The sequence below is a fragment of the Oenanthe melanoleuca genome, chromosome Z (assembly GCF_029582105.1).
Source record: "Oenanthe melanoleuca isolate GR-GAL-2019-014 chromosome Z, OMel1.0, whole genome shotgun sequence".
NCBI lineage: Eukaryota > Metazoa > Chordata > Aves > Passeriformes > Muscicapidae > Oenanthe > Oenanthe melanoleuca.
Window position 1 is genome coordinate 84,896 of NC_079362.1, and position 17,952 is coordinate 102,847.

General features: G+C 40.9%; 1 protein-coding gene across 1 annotated transcript; it reads right to left on the reverse strand.

The window, feature by feature from the left end:
- Nucleotides 1-332: 332 nt before the first annotated feature.
- On the reverse strand, nt 333-9,546 carry LOC130264932 (uncharacterized). Its single transcript, XM_056513602.1, has 7 exons — nt 9,336-9,546; nt 8,059-8,138; nt 5,170-5,302; nt 3,764-3,938; nt 2,000-2,074; nt 1,495-1,557; nt 333-962 (listed from the first exon to the last, which is right to left on the reverse strand). Exons 2-7 carry the CDS (start codon nt 8,103-8,105, stop codon nt 451-453), a joined length of 1,005 nt encoding a protein of 334 aa, XP_056369577.1. The 5' UTR covers nt 8,106-8,138; nt 9,336-9,546; the 3' UTR covers nt 333-450.
- Between the last annotated feature and the right edge of the window lie 8,406 nt (nt 9,547-17,952).

The window sequence follows — 17,952 nt, forward strand, 5'->3', positions numbered from 1 at the left end:
TCCACAAGAGGAATCACTGGTGTACATTTCATGGACCCCTCTCAACCCTATTAAAGTACTGTAGTCCTGGTTTAAAATAGACATGTATGAAAAAACTTTAAGAGACAGAGACTAAAAGGGCTTGTGGATTTTTTTTAAGAATTAGGAAAACTACCCAAAAGTTGTTGGTTTATAACATTTTAAAATGTACTACATAAAAATTAACAACTGCAATGAATAAGAGTTTAAAAATTGTTTTGGTGTATGAATAATTAGAAACAGAGAAATGTGAATATATGGATGCACATTTTCATAAAAATATGAAATTACGGACAAATGATATACACTGAACTACAATACAAAGGTAGGTAAAGCTGTACTTTAATTAGCTCTTTTTTAATTTCTAGGACTTTTTCCCTTCTGAAGCTGAGATATTCCTTAGGAAAACTGTCACAGCCAAGACTCCGACAATTAAATGTCCTGAGTACTTCTGGGGTTGGATGACTTATCCTGGCTGATAGATTTGAATGGAGGCAAAGAACGGGCTCTGCGTTGTCTGCCCCTGAAGGATGCATTAACTGGAGCAGGAGGATGAACTGGAGCACCAACTGGAGCTCTAATCCTTTCCCAGGAGGGAGTGGACATGGTGAAAGTACTTAATGGCCTAATACGGGAGGAATCATCCAGCCATGAGATAGTTTCGATTCCACTTGGGCAAACTTGGACATACGTGGTCGTTGTTGGTCGTTGCAAACTGTAAGTCTTGCCACTCCTGCCACTGGGGAGGGGGATGTTAAGCAGACTTGGTTCATGAGTTATCCAGAGAACGTCATATAAGTCAGTGTCGCTTTTTCTGTAGTGCATCAAATCTGTGGTTTCGTTGGTTGCAGGTCGCAGCGGTCCGAAATGTCGGCTGTAACTCGGGTCAAACTCACTTTCTGCCCCGCTGGTAAAAACTTGATCACTAAGCTCTCTCCAATTTGCTGGAATTTAAAAACAAACAAGTGAAGAGAGTATCTACTTTTGCTGTTCAGTATCTCTCACAGAGGTATGTATTTGAAGTACTTATAACTGTTTGCTTCTTGTCCTAGGTGCTTATTTGAAGGGTACAGCAACTGGTTATAGATATTAATCTTTAATAGACAAAGGATAATAGAATTCTGCCCTAGGAAGTGATGGGAAACAACAGCTCTTTATTTGAAGTGCTACAAATATGTGCTGACATCTTTCAATCCTCATCATTATAGTTGCTAGGTTGTATTTTTTTAATCCAGTAAACAAACTTATTTTACAGTCGCCCTGACAAAAATTTTCATTCCTGTGTAAGCTTTCACCACCCCCTTTCTTTCCTGAAAAATGTCTCAGAACATTTTTGCTAGCATGAATTTTATTACTCCATTATCTTTACAAATAATTATTGTTGTTATTTGCCTAGAGAAACTGTGCAGCATGAAAGGAGATGCTGGCTCTGAACCCACATCTAAGTGACTAAAACTACTTCAAAAGCAGACTTACCATCAGGAGCAGGAGCAACAGGAGTTCTGACTCCTCGGGGTATGAAGAAACTTGGAACAGAATCTGCCAGAGAAAATAAATTAACTTCAGAGAATGTAAATAATAAAACCAAGGCAATGCAACAGAACTGAAACAGTTATGGTTGGAATGGAAGGCTAGGAAGTGCTAAAAAACAATAGCACTTTATTTTAAGTGAGACAAATATGTAGAGACATCTTTTACTCCTCACCATTGTACTTGCTAGGGTGTATTTTTTCAGTCCAGTAAGCAAACTATTTTAACAGTCGCCCTGACAAAAACTTTAATCCCTGCATTAACTTTTGTCACCCTGTTTCTCCTCTGAAGCAAGTCTCATAAGGTTTCTTATAGTACTCACTTTATTGCTGCATTATCTTTGCACTTAATTACTATTGTTATTTGCCTACAGAAGGTGTGCACCATGAAGGGAGATACTGCCTAGGAACCCATATCCAAGTGACTCTAACTGCTTGAAGAGGAAGCTTACCATCAGGAGGAGAAGCAGGAGCAGGTAGAGGACGTGAATAAGCTGCTTCGGGCAAAAAGCGAACCGGCAAAGGTTCTGTTCAGAGAAAGAAAATTTTAAAAAGCAAGGAAATGCACAGAACTGGAGTGGTTATGATTGCAGGAAAAGGCTATTACAAAAATGTTAACATTAACAAAGGTATGTATGTGAAGTACTCATGACTGTGTGGTTCTTGTCTTAAGTGCTTATTTGAAACACAGGGCACCTGACTACAGATACTAATATTTAGTAGGCAGAGGACATTACAACAAGTATCCTGCCCTTGGAAATGGTGGAAAACAGCAGCACTTTATTTGAAGTGCTACAAATATTTGCAGAGATATTTTACCCGTCATCATTATAGTTACTAGGGTGTGTTTTTAAACAAATTTATTCTACAATCTCCCTTTCACTGTTATTAGGAAACACATGCACTGTTAGCCACAGAAGGGAGTCCTTTACATTTGGACATATTTCACCACCAACTGAAATCAACACTTCATACTCTTCAAATATTAGTCAGGTATAATGTTACAGACAACATTTAAATTAAATCACTGTAATATTGAAATATGTAACAATAGTGTGACAAGTTAAAAGTTCCCATACCTAGAATACTGAGTGCCAAAGAATTTTTGCATAGAAAAGGCACTTTGTTTACCAAATAGCAAGTGTGGTGTTGAACGACTGTGTTTCTGAACACCTTGTCCTAAGTTACATAATATGATTTATAATATAATTTTCAAATTGTTATTATTTTAAACTGTGTGATTTATACAATTTGGTTACAAGTACAGCTTGTGTAAGGAAAGCCACAGGATAAGGAGAGCATTTGTACCAGGAGACCTGCATTCCTTGGCTATGCAACAATGTTGGCAAGTGACACCCAGCTGATTAAAATCAGGTAAGAAGATTTTTATAATTTGTGTGCTCTCCAAATGAGTGAAAATGCAGATTTCTTATTATCTTAAAAAAAATCTGGCAGTGTAAGTGCACTTGCAAGTTTCAGAGTCTCCTTCTATCCTTGAAGGTTACAAACTCCAGGAGTGCTCCAGTCTTTTCAGTGGACACCAAAGGGTCATAAATACATCTCCTATACTAAATTTAAAGAGTATTATACTTACATAGGTAATAAAAAATGCATCACCCCGGCTTTTAAATGTGAGAAAACTCTCTCTCTTTGAGAACGATTAAGAAAATTTGAGTTTCTGAATGCAAAACTTGTAGGGGAAAGGAATGTCTTGGTAAACCCCTTCCTTTCCACATACTACTGTCATAATACACATTATATATATGAAAAGAAAAGCAAAGATATCACGAAGAGGCTAGATAAAAACAATGAAAAGCTTTTGGAAAGAGTGCAAACAAATAAGCAGGACTAGATTTTATTTGTTTTCCCCCCTGAAATGAAAAAGGAAGAACTGCTGGACATAGTGATAAGCAGGGTGCAGAGAGGGACCCCTTAATTCCAATTCTGTACACACTGAAGGAAGGAGTAACAGAAGGTAAGGAGCAAGAGACAAAAGAGGGATTGATAGGTTTAGCAGGTTATATTTAATTCACATGAGACAGCAAGGGCTCTGTAAACTCTTAGGAGCTTGCAAAAGCAGATGAGTAAGACATGGGAAAATAAGAGGCTTCCAAAAAACATAGCAGCCATGAAACTTTGTGCAATCTCTGCTTGTTTGAATGACTTGGGACTGATGTAGCCTCTGGTCCATGTATTTATGTCTGTTTTAAACTTACCTTGCAGTTCCAAAAGCTTGGCTTTTGCCTCACATAGCTCATCCTCTGCAGAATACATCTGCACCTGAACATCTTTTCTAGCAAAGGACACTTCACTCGCCATAACTCGACGAAGAGCCTCTCCTCTCTCCAGTTCTAACCTTAATTTCATTATTTCTTTTTCATAGTGTGACATCTAGAAAATAAATATTTCAGAAATTACATTCACAGCTGTTGTCTTATCAGGTCTGAATTTGAAATACAATCTTGAAACTTTGCATTCTGGACACTTCTTTTAAAATGCAAAATGATCCTGTTCTTATACCATTTTCATGTACCTTAAACATACCTTTCTGTTCTCTGAAAGATACTTCTGCCTTAAGACAATAAAAGTTATAATTGTATTCCACAGGCAATTCTCTGATAACTGTATTTAACAACTAGAAAAACAGTCATGGTGGGATTCTAGATTATCAGACACCTAGGAACTCATTATGGAAACACAAACTTCAGTCCAATGATGTTCAGCAGTCAAGCGGAATGCTATTAAACACTACAAACAAAACAAAGAAAACATTTCAAAAAAATGCTCTTATCTGGTATAAGAAAGATAGTCTAGTCACTGCTGCCAGAAATTGCCACATTGAAGCCATTTGAATGCAAGAAGGTGGAAAGTAAAACATGCATTTCTTCACAACATCTACAAAGCAGCAGCATCCTTATTAACAGGAGCACAATTATTGGCAAATAATTTAATCCCATTAAAAAGGTTCTCCCTGATGCTCTTGTGGCAAACTAGTACCTAAATGAAGGAGCAGTGAGAAAATACTTTGTTAAAATTTTCTTTATTTTGAATTATGATTACTGCTACAAATAAAAATACTGCCATTAGCAGTTTGTTAGGGGCAGCTGCTGTGGGTGCTCATTCATCTGTTTTAGATTAAATGCAGCCAATAAACAAAGTTTGTTGTTCCATATCCATTTTTTAGAGATTCCTACTTCTTAAACAGTGATTTGCTCTTGTTGTGCTCCCGTTGCTCCATCAATGGTGGGGTGATTCTCTAAAATTGATCCCTGGAATTACCATGATTAAAACACTCAAACTAACAAACAATGTCTTATATGGAGAATTCCAAAGCTGGGGGTGAAAAATATTCTCCTGCATCACTTTGCTGTTGTGTAGTGCTCCAGTTTCTTACACACACCTTCAAAAATTAACAATGACACTAAAAGTTGTATCAGTTCCCGTGGACAGGCATGAGAGGTCTGTGCAGTGCTGCTGCTTTCTTATTTTCCAACTAGTGACTGTGATTTTGATTCACCTGATGAGAGGATTATTTCAAGGAAACACATTGCATTTAAGGAAATAAATTACATTTATTTCAAGGGTAAAAGCAAGCAAGCAAGCAAGCAAACAAACTCCTTACATCTTGATTGTGTTGTTTGGTTAAATCCAAGTTTTTTTTCTCAAGTGCCTGGAGTTTCTTTCTCAGATCTTCAATGGTGTCCATTTCTGGTTGATTTCTGTCCTGAGGAGGTCCTTGTATATCACTGCCTGATCTGAAAAATGTATTTTCAAAACACATGAATATTCCTTTAAAGTTTCAATGTTTCTTTACTTCAATTACCCAAGCATGGACCAGGAGTTTTCAGCATTCACATAAGTAAAATTACTTTCTGCAGTTTTTATCTACCATTGCTCTTTGAAGAAAGGATTATATAGAATTGCTTATTTTGCAAGATATGTGAGATATGGCAGCAGGAACTTGAAAGAGAGATGCACTTTGGATTAACAAAGTTGATTTCAGCATAATGTGTTCATTATTCTTTTTCAGTATCTTAATTTTCCATAATGAACTTCCATAATTTTTGATAATTAACTTCCAGGTATCTTAAAATTATCATTCCAATTATACAAGTTAAAATAAAATACCTGGCAAGCTTTTTGCCTCCACAGTAAGTCTCATTTTTTAACATGAGTTACCATCTCAAAACCATCTCTGTCGTGAAACAATTCACAGATGTAGAAATACCCTCTCTTTTACATACTATGTCTTCAGAGATACACACACTCAGACTACAGACATGCAACTGATCACAAACACAACAAAATTAAAGGTTTGGTCCTCCAATTACTCTGTTTTATCTTAATTTCCACTACTATTTCAGCTATAAAAAAATCCACCTGGAAATTAGCAGAATCAGCCCTCAAGCACTCCAAGTAGTAAAAGATGCAAAACCAAGTTTCTGTATATTTAGCGAAAAATTTAAACATAGAATATACAATTTGCATATATATATATAAATATAATAATTTTATATATATACGCATACATAAATATGCACACATACATAAATGTATGGATATTAAAACATATTTCTTAACTAGTTAAATAAATTTATGTTAAATTATTGTAACTTCAAACTGGGAAACTTTTAAATTGTTCCAGGACTTGAAAATCAGTGTTCACATTATTTGATATATGCTGGTTTTTACATTATTTTAAGTACATAAGAAAGACTGCAGTAACTGTTTCTTCCACACAAAACTGCAAGAGTTTATGGGCAATAAATGTGAAATACACCAATAAAAGAAATAGGATTAAATTAAGCACTAAATTGGTATCATATAATACAGAAATGTAAATACTAAAGTACTGTACCTTTGTCTACATGAAGCATTTTTTTATAGAAATGATATTGTACTGCCATTTATTAATAGATCTTTCTAAATACAAAAAGTGACCACTTTTCTTCTACATTTATGTATAGGCACAATAAACATTTTTCATGACCAAAATGACAGGTTGGCTCATGGTGTTTTTCTTTGACTGGCTAAAAAGACACAAATGCCATCAAGGAGGGGATTGGTAACTTAGATTAAGTCTTGCCTTTAAAGACATTACTACTATTAAAGGATAAAATTTCAGATTTTTAGCTGCAGACGATAAATATTTAAATATAAAAATTATATGACACCACAGGACTTAGCAAATTAAGGATGCTATGGCAATGAAAAATGCATATTAGAGCATTAAAACAGAGAATATTATATTATGTACTAGAAAAAAAAGCATTAGACATCTTTTTTAAATAGCATTTTATGGACAGCTTCTGAACACACAATGCAATTGGTAGAAACTTTAAAATAACAAAAAAAAAAAACAAAAAAAAACCAAGAAAGAAAAAAAAAAAAAACCAAAAAAAAAACCAGCCAGCCAGTGACAGAACTGCTGAACTACTATTATGTAAACCACTTCATTTTGGTTGTCTACCTAAACATTTTCTAATAAAATAGAAACTAGACTTAAGAATTTTTATTTCTGCGATACTTTCCATAATTATCACAGCATGGCCCACAGATGCAGTACTTTATGAAAGCTTCCTACTACCACTTGGAGATTTTTACTTTCATCTTCATGTAACAACTAGATGTGCTACAACCATAAAGCTCTCTGAAGATTCAAAGAAAAAACTACAATAAAGCACCGAAAGTTTCAAAACATGCATTGTTTAAAGTCTTACAAATTTCAGAAAATGTTTTCTACTTCTATTTTCATGTATTACTAGTTCATCAACTCCTGGTTTTGAACTAAAACATGTTTTTTACCAAATGTAGTTTTTATCTAAGGCAACATTTTTAGCAAGACTTTAAGAATCTTCAAGAAAGCATATGAGCAGGAGAAATAGCTCTTGAGTCCTACACTCCAGAAGATATTTTGTAGTTCAAAACCTAAATTCTCAGTGTTCACAAGTCTGATGGTTACACTCAGCATTGACCATTGCACAAATCCAGCTTCTCACTGGCTTCAATTCCACAGCTGGCAGAAAATGCAGAGTAACTTTGCAACAGAGAGAAATGTTCTTTCTCTTACTACCTAGCAGTGTCATTTTGCTAAATTTCTGCAGCTGAAGGAGCAGACTGCAGTCTGATTTTCTAACCAAAGTCCTTATTTGTGGAATTTGGCTCTTCCTATGTAACTGGCAGTTGTGTACAGACTAAAGAGAGACAAATAGTTTGTGCTAGAGATCAAACCCCTATTAAGTTATAAAACACAGGGGTCATGGGTAAGACTTAAAGCCAAGCTCTACCACCTCAATTAATGTGAAAACCCTCCTGTGCCTCCTGGGCAGGATTCCTATGTGCTGGCAGAAACTCTCTCTGCCTCCTGATGATTCTATGACAACTTGCATGTATCACACCATATCTGGTTCCTCCTCAGCCTGAACTGCATCATTTCAGGCATCTAGAAAATAAAGAAGCCACAAAAGCAGGAAATGAACTGCTAGACTCAAAAATCCAGAACTGGGCTCACCGATTAGCTTCCCCAGAAGAGATATTGACTGAAGTCTGTGAGCTCATGGTGGTGAAAATACAGCTTTCAAAGTCTATAAACTGTGGGGAATTAAGAACATAGTTAACCATATATACTTTTACTTGATAAGCATCAAAGATTAGTTTGTTCTACATTATAAAACCCTTAAGGCCTCTAGCAGAGACATGCTTTATTTTATTTGTCAACCCTCTAAAATATTAAGCTTTTAACCACTCATGAGCAATTACACAGTGTCACTACCATGCCACTTGAGCAATCACCACAACTGCAATTTGACATGGGCTTTAGAAAACAGAATTGTACTGCTAGTCCTCCAAGCTTGAATATTGTAGACAAATAAATATATATATAGCAGAATATCCCATGTCAGAGTTTTCAGAACACCAATAAAAAACTGTTATGTTTGTGTAAATTGAGCTGCATTCTCCTAAGCAGATTGCAAACTCTGCTTCTCTTCAAACCAATTCTAAGGGAGATAAATGATAGTACTATGATTTTTAAGTAGATGAAATAGACAAGGTTGCCTGTCTGTTAAAACAATTGTGAGATTAAAGGCTGCTAAGTCTTTCACAATGTGCACGGAAGTTTTGCATAAAGATGTAGGAAAATCAGGAAAAGCGAAATCCAAATCTGAATAGTATCACCTGGGAATGCTAAAGATTTTGATATGCAATATCCTCTGTTAAAATAGGTATCAATAGCTTACTAGCACACAAGGGGATAAATTCAAAAAGCATGCTATTTCTCTTAAAAAAAAAAAGAAAAAAAATCAGTCCCATGGAATGGCTTAGAGGAGTTCCATAATTAAACAAAACAGCAAAGAAAGTTTTTTTGTTGGAGGAATTGTGTTTGATGTGTCATTAAAAACTTGTGTCAGTTTCTTCTTGCAAATTTCTGAATATATGCTGAATATTTCAGAACAAGCCACTGATTTAGAATAGATATGAGGAAGAAATTCTCCTCATTGAGGGTGCTGAGGCCCCGGCATAGGTTGTTCAGAGCAGCTGTGGCTGTCCCATCCCTGCAAGTGTCCAAGGTCAGGCTGGACAGGGCTGGGAGCAGCAACCTGGGAGAGCAGAAGGTATCCCTCCCATGGCAGGGCTGGAACAGGACATTTGAAGGTGCCAGAACATTTGAAGGTGCCAGACACCACTCAAGGGTAAACCTGAACGTGATCTTAAAAACTCGAACGGCGCTGAGTTAAAGCAGGCAAAGCCTGGAGCAGCAACAAGCGGCAGTGGAAGCGCAGAACTCACCGGACAGGCTGCCGGCGGTGCCTGGAGCGGTGGCGATGCTGCTCCTCCTCCAGCACGACGAGCTGGACGGTCGGAGGGCAGCGGCTCCGGCACCGCAGGAACTGCAGGGCTGGGACCAGCTGCGACAAACGCGGAGCCGCAGCGGGAATTCCACGGTTGCCACGGACGCGCAGGTGATGCCACAATGCCCCGAACCGAGCCGGGCTCTGCCGGCTCCCGCTGCTCTCCCGCCCTCCCAAACTGTGCTAAGGATTAAGGGCTCCCGACGGGACAATAAAAGTGCAGGACATTGAAGCACCGACTGACACCAAAGCCACACTGAGATGTGCGAATCCTCAGGACAGCGCACTCTTCGGCCAGAGAGAGGAGCAAACAGCCAGAAAGTTCCGGATGTCTGTGCACAGAATTCAAAGCAGGGCGCTCTCTGGACCAGAGGAGCTCATTCCCTCCTTGAGGAGGGAGTCGAGATTAGGAAAGGTTCTCGTGGAACCTCTTGAACCGAGAGATTTCGAGCCCCGATCTGAGCGTGTATGTCAAACAACAGCTGAATAAACGGCACCCTCCAGGATCCTGGAAAAGCACTTGCTTCTACCCTGAGCACTGCTCTACTTTCTGCAGCTCTGTTTTTAAAGTTCCTGATAAATTCTCTGTCTGCACACCTAGCATGCAGATGATTTAATTCTTTGCTGGCACCAGCCACTGTATCCTGAGCTTCTTTCAGGTTTTGTCTTGCAGCCCACATCCATCCGGATACCTGGGAATATCCTTAAGACTGAAGGTTTTACTTGCAAGAGATAAAAGCTCCATAGCATTTCACACTGTCAAGGATAAGTCTCAAAACTTCATTTCTCATGTGTGACTTCATCTCTCTAACTGGCTTCCAGCTGTGGTTTTGCTTATTCTGTGTCATGTAGTTATTTAAAATATATTGTGCCAAATGAAAGAAGGGAGGATGGAGGGTATGTTGTGTTGTTTCTTTTTTTCATTATTATTTCTGTGAAACTTTAATGCACAAAGTTGTGATTTTAAAACAAATAAAATAATAAAGTAGAGAGTAAGACAACAACTAACTCCATGGAAAAATCACAGAAAAGTGAAGTTTAAGTTTGGATTTCTGAAATAAAGATTGTGTTATAAAATGCAGACCTTCCCACAATTGTCTCCTCTTTCCTTCTGTGAGAAGAAGTTGTCAGGTCTAGTCCATGGCCAGATGTTCTCTATGTGTTTTCTTTTAAGAAGAGTTTCATGTAAGACTTGGCTTTCATCTGCTGCTTCACTGCGGTGCAACTCTAGTTTTTTGCTGGACTCTGGTTCTCGTGCTCCTGCTCATTCAAAAGTGATTGTGCCTGATGCTTCTAAAGTGTTCGTTATTTAATCCTCCTGCTGTCAAACCTCTCACGGGTGATGAATTTCTGCTGAATCATGTTTAATTACTCTCGCAGACTCTGGGCTGTTTCAGCTTCTTTTTTTCATCTTACTCAGATTCCATTTAGGTGCAGTGAGTGGTGTTCCATCTGTGCTACATGAAGCCTCCCTGAAAATTCAAATATTGGCTTCTGCAATTGTTTTCCATACTGGACACTTTGTCACACAATCCATGCTCCAGACCAGGAGCACCTGCCGTGAGCCAGTGGACTGTCTCCATTATTACATTCAGCTTGTCCATAATTCTGAAAAGAAGTTTCTGGCTGCACCTACTTGAAAGTGTTCACAAAGCCAGGACTTTAGTTTGTTAAAACCATTCTGCAGTTCAGTGTCCTAGTTTGAAGGACAGGTGTCTGCCGATGAAGGCAGAAGTTTTCCTTTGAAACAGAGACTTTAATTCCACTCCCCCCCAAGTATTATAATTGTTTGAATCAAGGACTCTGAGGCAGAGATAAGGGGGTAGGAATAACAGCTCTTTTACTAATATATCTAACCGTACAAGCAGAAACAACAGCAGTTGTTAAAATTACCAACAAAACAGAACAGATGACTCGGTTCCAGTCCTTTCTTTAGCTGCAGGCACACTCTCTCTCGGCGGGAGCGGAGGCGGGAGGGGGCGGGAGCTGCCACACCGGTCTCGGGTGGGAGCGGCTGGAGCGGCAGCTCCTCGCTCACCGTTCGTGTCCGGGTGATTCTCTGTGTCCGCAGAGGCAGGAGGCTGCAGCGGGGCAGGTGCAGGGCAGGGGATCGCAGAGGGTCTGGCTCTCCTGCCTTCGGCCGCGTGGCTGCAGACCGGGGATCCTCCTCCGAGCTCCCGGAAACACAAATCCCCCCTCTGGAAAGCCCGAGAGCCCCTCCTGAAGCTGCTCCCACCTACCCCTTTTGTCCAGTTATCAAGGGTCCTGGGTGTAACCCGGCCAGCTCCATTGGCATGATAATGGGAAAAATTCTTTAAATTGACACAGCAATAGAAAAACACTCAACCCCCAACATTATGTCATGGAACTGGTTATTTCAATATAGAAATTAACTGGGAAACCAGCTGAGTGCTTCAAAGCAGTCAGTTTCTTCTTCACAAACTGGCAGCTTATGCCTGTGTTTGGATTCTCCTACAAACACTTGAAATCCAGCACTTCTTTTTAAGCCCCTTGTCCAGGAAAAAGAGGAACAAGAAGACTGGGCTAAAGCTTTAAGCCTTTTAGCTGCCAAAACTGCAATCACAGCTCCTCAGAATACATAAACCAGGCCTTTAATTCTTCTTTTCCTCAGTCTTGCTTCATCTTGATTGTTCTCCTCCTCAGCAAGGAAAGCATTATTTAGGCTCCTGATTTTCTGTTTCATGGATTTGTGGATGTTGACCTGGTCCTGGCGAGAGTCTCTTTGGGAAGACATAAGCACACAGCTGGCAGTAGAAGGGACTCAGCCATACCACGCTCCTTTTTGCCTGCTCCTATTCATTGCATTCTCTAAATCCTTTTTTAAATTGCCTGCTAATGTTCTGGAGATCGCCACAGGTTCATAAATAAGAAGAATTAGAAGCCCACGGAAGTTTTGTATACAGGAAGAGAAGAATGCCACTATTAATTACAGGTGCAAATAAGGAAGAATAAACTAAAGAGCAACTGCACAGCCACTCTTGCATACAAAATAGGGGAGGTTTTGTTTCCACAACAGGACCCAGCTACAGAGGATTTGGAAGTCAGCAGATCTGTTTGTGGCAGCTCACCATTACTCTAGAGCCCAGTAATCACAGGCCCTATCACACTGAGTATCTCCTTCAGAAAGAAAATATGCCAGAAAAAAATCATCTTCTTCCACAGGCCACTCTGAATTCTGCAGAAATAAAAATTATTTGTTTTTTTCTGAGGCACTTAGCTGGTGGGAAGTGAAATCCTCATGAAAGCATGATAGCTGTAAATTGGACAAGTTAATATTCATCCTAGGAAGCTGAGTTTTGAAGTATTCATCAGTTTACTCTCCATTCATCAGCACCTGAGGCATGGACAGTGCAAAATTAGAGACAGGAGGAGAATTGGAATAGAGAGCCTGGAGATTTCAGCAGAAAATGATGGGGAGGTTTTAGCCTTAAACCTTACTGCTGACAGCAAAACCACTTCCTTAATAACCACATTATTAATCTCTGTGGCAGCCAAGGATTTTAACAACATTTTAACTCTGACTTCAATCTCCCTGGTGCATGAAAGGAAAGGACTAGTTTCTTTGCTAGAAAACATGCCCTGCTTGCTAGCCTGCTGTCATCACTGTCACAGGTGCTGGTATGGGAGAAGATGCCTTTGGGTTTGATCTCATCAGCTAGATTTTCAGCTGCAAAAAGGCAGCTTAAACATCACTGACCACTGCTAAAATTCAAGATGCAAATTTTTTTTAAGATGTAAGCATTAACCAGATGCTTTTTCAGCCCTTTCTTTATTCTTGAAGTTATGCTCTGAACATGTCTGTGAAATAAGAGGCTCCACTTTGTTCCTCAAAATGTTCCATCTGGTCCTGCACATATGCAGGTGAGCCTACCTTGGTGTGGGTGATATGTAACTCCTCCCACCAGAACCATCCATGTCCATCAGGAGCTGCGTGCACCAAAAGCCAGTGTCCAGCAGTGCCTGAATCAGGTCCCTAAGGACCAGCTCTACTGATTCCAAAGGGCTGGGACTGGGAGGCTCAAAGCCCACCTGCAAGGCCTGGGGCCACTGGAGAATTCCTCAGAGCAAATCTGCCTGGAGCTGCCAGGACTGAGCCTTGCAAGTGACACAGGGACTGAGATTACCTGGAGTACAGCTCAGGGAAACACTGCAGCTGCAATCTTCCACTGCAGCAAGAAGGACAACTTCTGCCTTTCCTCAGCTGACATTGGAATGACATCACACTGCTGCCCTCTGCCAGAGCAGGAAAATAATGAAAACACTTTCCTGAACAAATGATCCCTTGCAAAGATGGGTAAAATCATTCTGATTACTCATTTGGTCTCCAGGCCTCCAAACATACTGGGAGTTGTTTGTGCCAGGGCTGCAGGGAGGACATTGAACTTCATGCCCCAATTTATAGGAACTGGAGAATGGTAGAATTACCCCAGCATCTTCAGTAAACCCATGGAAATTCTTCACCATGGTTCTCCCTGGGTCAGTCCCCATTCACTGTCATTACCAACCGAGTAGTCCACCAATAATCCCTGCCTTGCACAGCAGGACAATAGAGTGAAGCTGATCTGCTGTTCTTTATTCACAACTGAGCCCCACTCTCTGGTCAGACTTGAGGGTTGGTGTTTCTGACCAGCAGGGCCCATGGCTGGACGAGAGAGCAAATCAGAAAAGTCAGAGATGTAGATGGGAAAGGAAAATCTCAGACTGGCATTTGAAATCAGCACTTAAGTTCGAAGTTTTCTGTTCTGCTTGGGTATGCTTTCCATTGTGCTTAGGGTGATGAAGACAAATAGTCCGATTCCAGCTATTGATTCAGGACAGTTTCTTCATACTCTAGCCCCTAAGTATAAAAAATGTGAAAAGAGGAGGGCAGGCCCAGCCAGGAGAAGAGGAAGATAACACCTTACAGTTTGAGACTCTTAATTGGATGGCTGACTCCTGTATGTAAATGGACTGAAGTTTATAAAAATGTGAAATCATGTGACCAAGCTCTCTTTGACATCCACCTTGGAGCCAGGCAGGCAGGCAGGGGCCACACTGTGCCACACTGTGGCACTGGTACTGACAGGGAATGGCCTTTGAGAGACTCTCAATAAATACCTATTTTATTTCCCCTAACTCTGTGTGTTCTCTGTTCCAGCTCCTAAAGGCAACAGTTTTGGTGAGCCTGGCAGGAGGGGAGAGGCATCTGGAAAATCCCTGGACTGAGACCATCAGCCCTGGAAAGGCCCAGCAGAGGTCCAGAGATATCAGAGCCAAGAACCCTGGGAACAGAGATGAGTGAGTGACGGAATAAAAGGGTATTCTGTTTGTGCAGCATCTGGGGTAGGTGCTAAGAGGATTTGTAATTTGTGATTTAGTGAGGTGTAAATTTGTTTTGGAGAACCTCGTGCTCTTTATTTGTGGGTAAGAAGGAACGCCTTCTTTAAGACTAGGTTAAATTGTAGTGCTGCTGGCTTCAAGCAGAGTGTGGCGGGGCTGGTCAGCGTCTGCGCTGTGACTCTGAGGGCCGCGAGTGCAAATCTTAACTGTTTGTGTTTTGCCATTTATTTTAGGGTATTAGAATGGGTTGCACATTCTCTTCTGAACGTGATGATGGAAGTATTCCAAGGGGTAGCCCTTTGGGATTAATATTGAAAAACTGGGCGAATTTGATTGGGGAGGAGTCTATGCTTTCAAAACCTAAACTTATTAGACTCTCAGAAAAAATGTGGCGAGCTATAAACTAGGTAATGGAGAAAGCCTAAGTTTGGAAGTGTAGATCGGAAATTAACATCAAGTTTAATATCCCGAATACGTGGAGACAGATTTTTTGAAGAGTTAGAGTACGCCCGGCTCTCTCTGGTATTAGCATGTGAGCAGGACCAGGAAAAGGAGAAAGAGCATATATTAGTCTTAACGGGTAAAAAGAAGGAGCCAGCTTTCAGTACTTTATATAAAAATCCAGAGGAATCAGAGATGGACCGGGCGGCGCTGCCATGAGGGCAGGACCGGTCCCGCCTGCGCTGGGCGCGGGCTCGGGCCAGGCCGCAGCCCCTCCTCCCGCAGCCCCTCAGGCCGCAGCCCCGCAAAGGGGCAAAGGGCGGCGCGGCTCAGCGGGGCTCCGGCCACTGAAGGAGGAGGAAGGCGGGACCTGGCAGCAAAGCACACTGCCCCCGCAGCCCCCGGCACCGAGAGGAGGGGCCGGGGGACAGGGCCTTTGGCAAAGAAGGCGGGGAGGGAACCTCCCACAGGGGAGGTGGCACCGCCTCCGTTCTCGGGCCTGTGAGATACCCTGGCAACCCCGAGGGCCGGGAGCTGCCTCGGGAGGTGACACCGTCACCGACGTGCGACAGGTCTTGCATGGTGCTTTCTAGGATGGGGTCTAGCCGGGGTAGACTGTTAGCCACAACGCACTCAGACAGCTCTTATTCAAATGGCTCTGAGGAAGAAGAGGAGGATGATGAAATAGACGAAATTATTGCTTCTTTAAACAAGCGAAGGGGGGGAAGGATAGCAAGAAAAGCCCTCAGAGAACGTAGCCCAGTTGCCCAGCGTACTAGATCAAAAAGGGAGAAAGAAAGAGAACCAATGTTGCAAGCCCCCTTAAGACAAGCAGTTGGCAATCAGAGGCCAATATATGTGAAAGTCCCATACTCCCTTATAGAGTTAGAGCAGTGGAAAACTACTGTGAGGAAATATAAAGAGAATCTGGATAAAGTGGCAAACTGAGTAGAACAGGCTGTTAACTCACAGAACCCTGACTGGGCAGATTTGAACTCTATATTAGATACATTACTTGATCCCACTGAGAGACAAATGGTCAATAAGCCATCATAACCTCAGTAGAGGGAACATAGCCAGCGGACTACTTCAAGGTACTGTCACTCTGATATTCACCCTTGAGAATCCTGGGTGGGATCCAAATATACCAGAACAAATTGTGAGGCTGAAACGATATCAAAGCCTTGTGGTATATGGATTAAAGCATGGTGTACCTAAAGCTATAAATTGGTCAAAGCTTTATGAAATAAGACAAAATTATGATGAATCACCCACTGATTTTTTAAGCAGATTAAGAGAAACCGCTATCAAGTATACTGATCTAGACCCTGAATCAGCTGATGGTAAAGCACATTGTTGTTTATGGGTCAGGCTTCAAATGATATAAGAAGGAAGCTACGAAAGATAGAAGAAGTCCGAGATATGGAGAAACTGCTAAAGGTTGCCTGGAAGGTGTTTTGAGATAGGGGTTCAACTGAAAGGGTTGGACCCCAACCTAGTAAAAGGCAACTCAGGAAAAGTCATCTAACAGAGCTTCTCCTACAGAGAAGGACCAGTGTGCATACTGTAAAAAGTAGGGACATTGGAAAAAGGACTGTCCAGTGTTAAAAGAAAAATCCTCAGTTTCCCAACTCCCAGCAGTACGAACTCCAAGTGGCTCAGGCTCTGAGTGATGGCGACCGAGCCCTTGGTTATGACTAAGCTGGGGAAAGATGACATCGAGTTTTTGGTAGATACTGGAGCAGCATATTCTGTGTTAACTACCTTAGAAGGGAAACTGAGTCACAACACTGTACTTGTTGTTGGGGCGACTAGGGTAACTGAAACACGGCCTTTTTTCCAACCTTTAAAATTCAAATTGGGGAAGCATTGGGTAACCCATCAATTCCTTTACATGCCTAACTCCCCAAAACCATTGATGGGGAGGGACGTGCTTGAAGAATTGGAAGCAGAGATTAAATTTAGAAAAGGAAGGGGTGTACAAGTTATAATTCCTGAATCTAAATTTGTCCAAGTTGCTTCGCTCTTTATACAGGAAAAATGCAGTGAAATCCCTGCTGAAGTGGAAAGTGTGGTAAATCCAATAGTGTGGGCCAGTGATATCCCAGGGAGATCCAAATGGGCAGAACCAGTGAGTACTGCATTCAAACCAGGAGCCACACCAGTAAGGCAGAACTAATACTCCTTAAAATTAGAAAATCATAAGGAATTGGTGCCTATAATTGAAAAATTCCTACAACATGGTTTGTTAGTGCAATGTGAGTCCAAATTCAACACCCCCATTGTAGCTCTTAAGAAAGCAGATGGTAAGAGTTACCAATTAGTACAAGGCTTAAGAGCAGTTAACAAAATTACGGAGGATATACATCCCGTAGTAGCCAATCCCTACACCCTTCTGACCACATTAACAGATGAATTAGGGTGGTTTACTGTCATAGATCTGAAAGATGCCTTTTCTGCATTCCTATACACAAAAATAGTCAAGACCTTTTTGCTTTTGAATGGGAAAATCCCCAGACAGGGAGAAAATGTCAACTTACCTTGAGAGTTTTACCCCAAGGTTTCAAGAACAGCCCGACTATATTTGGGAACCAGGTAGCAAAGGAATTGGAAGACTGGAAAAAACAGAGCCAGCGGGAGTTACTCTTCAGTATGTGGATGACATCTTGATTGCAGCCAGGACCAGAGATGACAGCATACAATTCACTGTAAGTTTATTAAATTTTTTGGGACTTAGAGGGTACAGAGTCTCTAAAGACAAAGCACAGATCGTT